Genomic DNA, 5,669 nt, shown 5'->3' with positions numbered 1-5,669 from the left:
AATTTAAAATTTAAAATAATAATGTCATTTTTCTTACTAATTATTATCACTACAACTAAAAAACTTGGGCTCAGTTTAACTAATCATATAAACAATAATTAAGTTAATATATTTTTTTAATTGTTTGATTAACAACTTCTTAATTACTTCATATCATAGCTCAATGGTTAACATTTGTGTATAATAAGAGCGATGAGGGAGAATTTTATTAATTTTGAGGAAATAGACAACCTTTCTTTCTCTCTCTTCAAATAAATATATTATCTACCCCCTATAAAAAAAAATAAAAGATAGGAGCATATTTTAATTCAAATATTACAATAATATATTTATTCATGACACAATAAATTGATTGTTTTGTTTCATGGCATAAAGCAACATAACACGATGAACAAACAGGGACAATCAAATCATTGTGCAGCACAATACTGTACAACGAGAATTCAAATAGGCTCAAAGTAATTAAGCTCGACTTTCAAGTAAGCTAAAATACTTGTTCCAAACTAAAAGCAACTTCATTTTCAAGCTAGGTCGATCAATCACTTGGTATAAATTAATACTAATTAGTTCTATTTAATATATGTTATCCCTCTGTCGATGTGCATCATCTAGAACTGGTACTTGCTTATCATTAGTGAGTATACGTACTAACAATGTCTATAGCACTAAATATTGAGGGCCCTTCACTTAGTCCTTCACATAGTCATCCTTCGCATAGTACAAGCTGCTGTACTGATCATGCGTGGCTGCAGTCCTTGATGACCGAAAGTAGGGCCGGAAATTCCAACCAAGTGAATGAGCTAGAGGTTCCAAGGGTTCCATCACAGTTTCGCAAAATGAAAGAGAACACGGATTGCTATGAGCCACTGGTTGTCTCCATCGGTCCCTATCACCATGGGAAAAAAGAACTCAAGGAAATGGAGAAGCTCAAGGCTGAAATGGCCGGCCAGTTTGTCAAAGATAGTAGAGTGACTGCTGAAGAAATGTACAGCAAGGTCAAAGAATTGGTCAGCGATGCAAGGAAATGCTATGCAGAGGAGTCAACATGTCAGTTCAACGATGAGAAATTCGCCCAGATGATGTTTCTTGATGGCTATTTCATTCTCCAGGTTGTCTCCGACAAGCTTGAGAAACAGAACCTGAGGAAGGAAGAATTTGCTTCGGTTAGAAGGGACTTGTTCTTACTAGAGAACCAACTCCCCTTTCGAGTTCTTATCCCATTGATGAGGTTGTTGGTTACAAGTATGCTAATGTTTAATTTAACTAGATGTGATTTAGCATGAACATGAACTAGAATTTTTAGTTTGTTTAAATCTTAGCAATAAATTTATATATAATTGTTGATGAACTTAGGATATATAAAAGCAAAGCGGATCACATTGCTTGGAAGGATAAGCCTTCATCCCGACAAGTAAGTAAAACATATCTACTTTGTGCCATCGATTTTAGTTCTTTTGTATTTAGTTTAGGAACATGCTAAATTAATTAATTTTTTATTAAATATTTTATATTATTCTGCTCATAACTTGCATGCATCATAAAAATTTGAACTAAACATTTTTATTTCAATTTTCCTAGAAGCTGAGTTCGGAAAGTGAAGATCAAGATTTGATGAAAATGTTTGTACATTTCTTCGAAGACATTCATGCAATACCTCCTCAAACAGAGTCGTGCTGGGAAATGATATCCAATTTTCTTTCAGAATTGCCAAGAAAATTAATATCAAGATCCACGGGTACTGTCAATAGTTTAGATTTCTGCTATCATCTTCTCGATTTTTTTTGTTGGAAGTTCGTATACGTCGGCGAAGAATTAGAACGTGAACGAGGGGGAAGAAGGTACGGGGAGATCACAAGCTGGAACCGGTATTATTCTGTCAACGAGCTTAAGAACGTTGGAATTTCTTTTATGCCAAGCAACACCCGTGTTTTCACCGATGTCAAGTTCAAAAATACATTGCTCGGTGGAGCACTCTGCATTCCTCCACTAAGCATAGAGGAAGAAACCAAGTCCTTGCTTCTGAACTTGGCAGCCTATGAAACATGCGCTGGTTGGTATTATGGTAGGTGCACTTCGTATGTATGCCTTATGGGTTCTCTGATTGATAAACCTGAAGATGTGAAGGAGCTGCGATCAAAGGGAATACTCCGCACCACTATAGGAAGTGACGATCGGATAGCACAAATCTTCAAAGAGATAACAACCAATCTTGTGCCCAACCCTACTGCTTACAATGAGGTCAAACGCTCTGTTGAATCGCATTATAGAAGCAGTGTGAAGAGATGGATCCTTGAAAATAAGGGTCCTTTTTCTAGAGCAGTGGTCAAGTACTCTTTTATTTATGGCATTGCAGTAAGTGCCTTACAAGCTTACTTAGCAGAAACAAAAGAGAAACCAGGTTTCGGCAACTGCAGCTGCTCAAACGCCACCCTATAATTAACACCCTTAAAACTTGATCATATATACACATAAGAGCTGTTTTTTTTTCTTCGTCCTTTTTTTTCCCCCATTAACAGTGTGGATTGGTTTGCCATATATATGTAATGTTGTACTGTTTGGATTGTTATTTCTTTCAAGAAGTCGTGTGATTCAAATTGATAATTAATAAGCAATATCATTTTCAGATACAAATTTATTAATGCATTCGCTTTTGCACTTTCAAGAAGTCGTACAATTTACAGTTCATGGTTCTTTCTTTTCTTCCCTTTTGCATTTTCAAGCTTTCATGGACCGGTAAAGCGTATATACTGAAGCTATCTTTACCCCCCACGCATTTCACATCTTACCACTGGACACCGTTTAGAGATGGTAGTACAATAATAAAAAATTAGAATTAAAAAATTTATTCTGGTTTCAGATTTGAATCTTGTAGTTGTTTATATAATGATCACTGAATGCTTACATAGTCGTTAACTTCAGGATCCGTGGAATTAGTCGAGGTACGTACAAGTTAGTCCGGACACCCACGTTAAAATAAAAATAATAAATTAAAAAAAATCAAGTCTAGCTTGAACAAGAAACGATGAGTTACTTCTTAATTATGAGCAGAAATCATTAACATCACTTAAATATTGGGTATAGATAAATCGATATTGACAAACACCCTACATCTAAAAGTTAATTTTTTTTTTAATATGAGCCTACTACCTTCAGATAAAAGGATAATTAATATGATATCAATGCTATATTTTCTATTAAAAAAATATATGAAATAGATAAAGCAAATCCAAGGTGTAGGGTATTAGTGTGCATAAAAGAAAGAGATAAAAACTTAATAAAATTGATTTTTTTTAGAGTTGCTGGGGATATAGGATGATGATGTGATACATTAATTAATAGGATTGAATGAGTATTATAAAATTGTTTTTAGATATTTTCAGTCAATATTTTTCCTCCGATTAAATAAGAAATTATTAGGTATATTTTTTTATATAATAATTATTAGGTAGGGCATTAATTATTACCAGACATTTTAATATTTTTTTAAACATTAAAAAACCTAAAAAAATTTAAAAGTCAACTTTATATGACTCACCACAACTAGATTTGGCTCCTCTTCACGAAAAATAAAATTTCATAACAGCTGTTTTAGAAGGTATTTAAAAATGTTGTAGTAATTAATTTTTAAAATATTTTTTGTTTAAAAATATATTAAAATAATATTTTTTAATTTTAAAAAATTAAAAAGTTAACTTCATATGACTCACGACAACTAGATTTGGCTACTCTTCACGTAAAATAAAATTTTATAACAACTGTTTTAGAAGGTGTTTAAAAATGTTGTTGTAATTAATTTTTAAAATATTTTTTTATTTAAAAATACATTAAAATAATATTTTTTAATTTTAAAAAATTATTTTTAACATAAACTCATTAAAACAAACTAAAAATATATAAAAAAATAATTTTAAATAACAAAATTAAATTTTTAAAAAAGCTATTTGTAATGCAATTCCAAATAACCTTAAGATGACGGCTCAAGAGGAACAAGTTTTTTTTTTTTCAAAACTGAAGCAAAAGAAAACTTAACAACTGTTAGTTTTTTTTTTTTTTCCTTTCCTGATAATCCTTTAAATCTTCACGAGAGTTGTGATTTGGATTTGGTATCAATTTCTACAAAATGGGGGAGGAAGACCTGCATCATGTAGATCTTGTAGAAAGAATTACTATCCACCTTCAGTGGACTTCCTAATGGCCAATAGGGCTGCTAGAAACCTAGTTTAAACGTTCTGCAATTAATCTTTCAGGGTGTTTGTGCTGCTAACCCAAATATATCAAAATGCAGTTAATAAAGATTGATATCATACTCGTGATAACGTGGCAACCTACAATTATATTAAAATTAAGATCTAATTCTAAAAAGTTAAAAGATATTTGATAAGAATGACTTATCATGTTAAATATTAAATATCATGTCATGCGTGCTTAGTTTCCAACTAGCATTGATAATGAACACCATTAGTTCTCCTACAATTATTATCAGAGCATGATTTTATATTGGTGTTTGGTCTTTGTTTAAAAATAAAAGTGATCCAAATGATATTTTGGACATACTATCATGTAGATGATATTAAGAAAGGCATGCTGGTGAACACAGCACAAAATTCTAACATGGAACTTGGTCGCATATACTATCACATGTCGAGGAGGGAAGCCTCATGTGAGCCACATGTTTTATTCGCCCAAATGGGTTGATCGAACCTGACCCATATATGCAACCTGAATTATGATGACATTATCATAACATAAATATGGCATCAACATGCACAACTAACATGTCATGTTGTTCTTGTATGATGACTCTATTTAATAGAATGTTTTGTGTTGTTTGCATTTGTTGTTTTTCTAGTGTTACTTTTATTCATGTTACTTTTAATCCGATCATTGAATCGACTCTTTTCTATTATTTATTTTACTAGCATATTTTACAGGTCCAGTTTTATAAAGGTTCGGTTAAATGTAACCATTTAAGGTCGTTTTAACATCTACATAAGGCTAGTAGTTGTTGTTCAATATTTTTCTTTATTTTTCTACTTATTTTTATGAAAATAACTTATGTTCAATATCCTATAATGTCCTATAATTTTGGTCAAGTATCTTTAGCAATTGAAAAGCCCAGAATTGCCTCTTCTCTGTTACTTGATTCCGCTGATACAATTATCTCGACAGAATAATTTTAAATTCATGAGGAAATATGCATTTTAACCATTTAAAACAATTTGGATAAATCTGCAGTTTCTAATTACCTGAGTTCAGTAACTTATGTTCAACATCCTATAATGTTCCTAGTGTTAGGATACTAGCATGCAAACCCGACAAGATAAAAGGTAAAGAATATGATAAAATGAGAAATTAGACACACAAGAATTTACGTGGTTCACCCAATTTGGCTCTGTTCATGGGCAAGTATAGAAGGATTTTACTAAGTAATGTGAGAATTACACCCTCTCTCTACTAATAGGAGAACAACTGAAATCTCTCTATTACTAGGAGAAAACACCTCACTTACTATCTGATCACAAATACCTCACAACTTTGTGGGATTACTCTCCTTCACTCTCTCTTCTTGCTCTCTTGTTTCTCTCTTTTGGTGTGATATATATGGCAAGGATGCACTGCCTATTTATAGGCAAGCATCTTTGCCTTTGTCTTGCAAAAGACAAGAGCAA

The 5,669-nt window shown here is 32.1% G+C and overlaps 1 protein-coding gene across 1 annotated transcript; it reads left to right on the top strand.

Moving 5' to 3' along the window:
• The first annotated feature begins 604 nt into the window (after nt 1-604).
• LOC133675729 (UPF0481 protein At3g47200-like) lies at nt 605-2,643 on the top strand. Its single transcript, XM_062097192.1, has 3 exons — nt 605-1,228; nt 1,354-1,411; nt 1,579-2,643. The coding sequence occupies exons 1-3, from the start codon at nt 654-656 to the stop codon at nt 2,434-2,436; spliced, it is 1,491 nt and encodes a 496-aa protein (XP_061953176.1). The 5' UTR covers nt 605-653; the 3' UTR covers nt 2,437-2,643.
• Nucleotides 2,644-5,669: the final 3,026 nt, after the last annotated feature.

This window comes from Populus nigra, chromosome 16 (assembly GCF_951802175.1).
Source record: "Populus nigra chromosome 16, ddPopNigr1.1, whole genome shotgun sequence".
In the NCBI taxonomy this organism is placed as follows: Eukaryota; Viridiplantae; Streptophyta; class Magnoliopsida; order Malpighiales; family Salicaceae; genus Populus; species Populus nigra.
The sequence above is the reverse complement of the archived record's forward strand: the minus strand, read 5'-3'. Positions and strand labels throughout refer to the sequence as shown.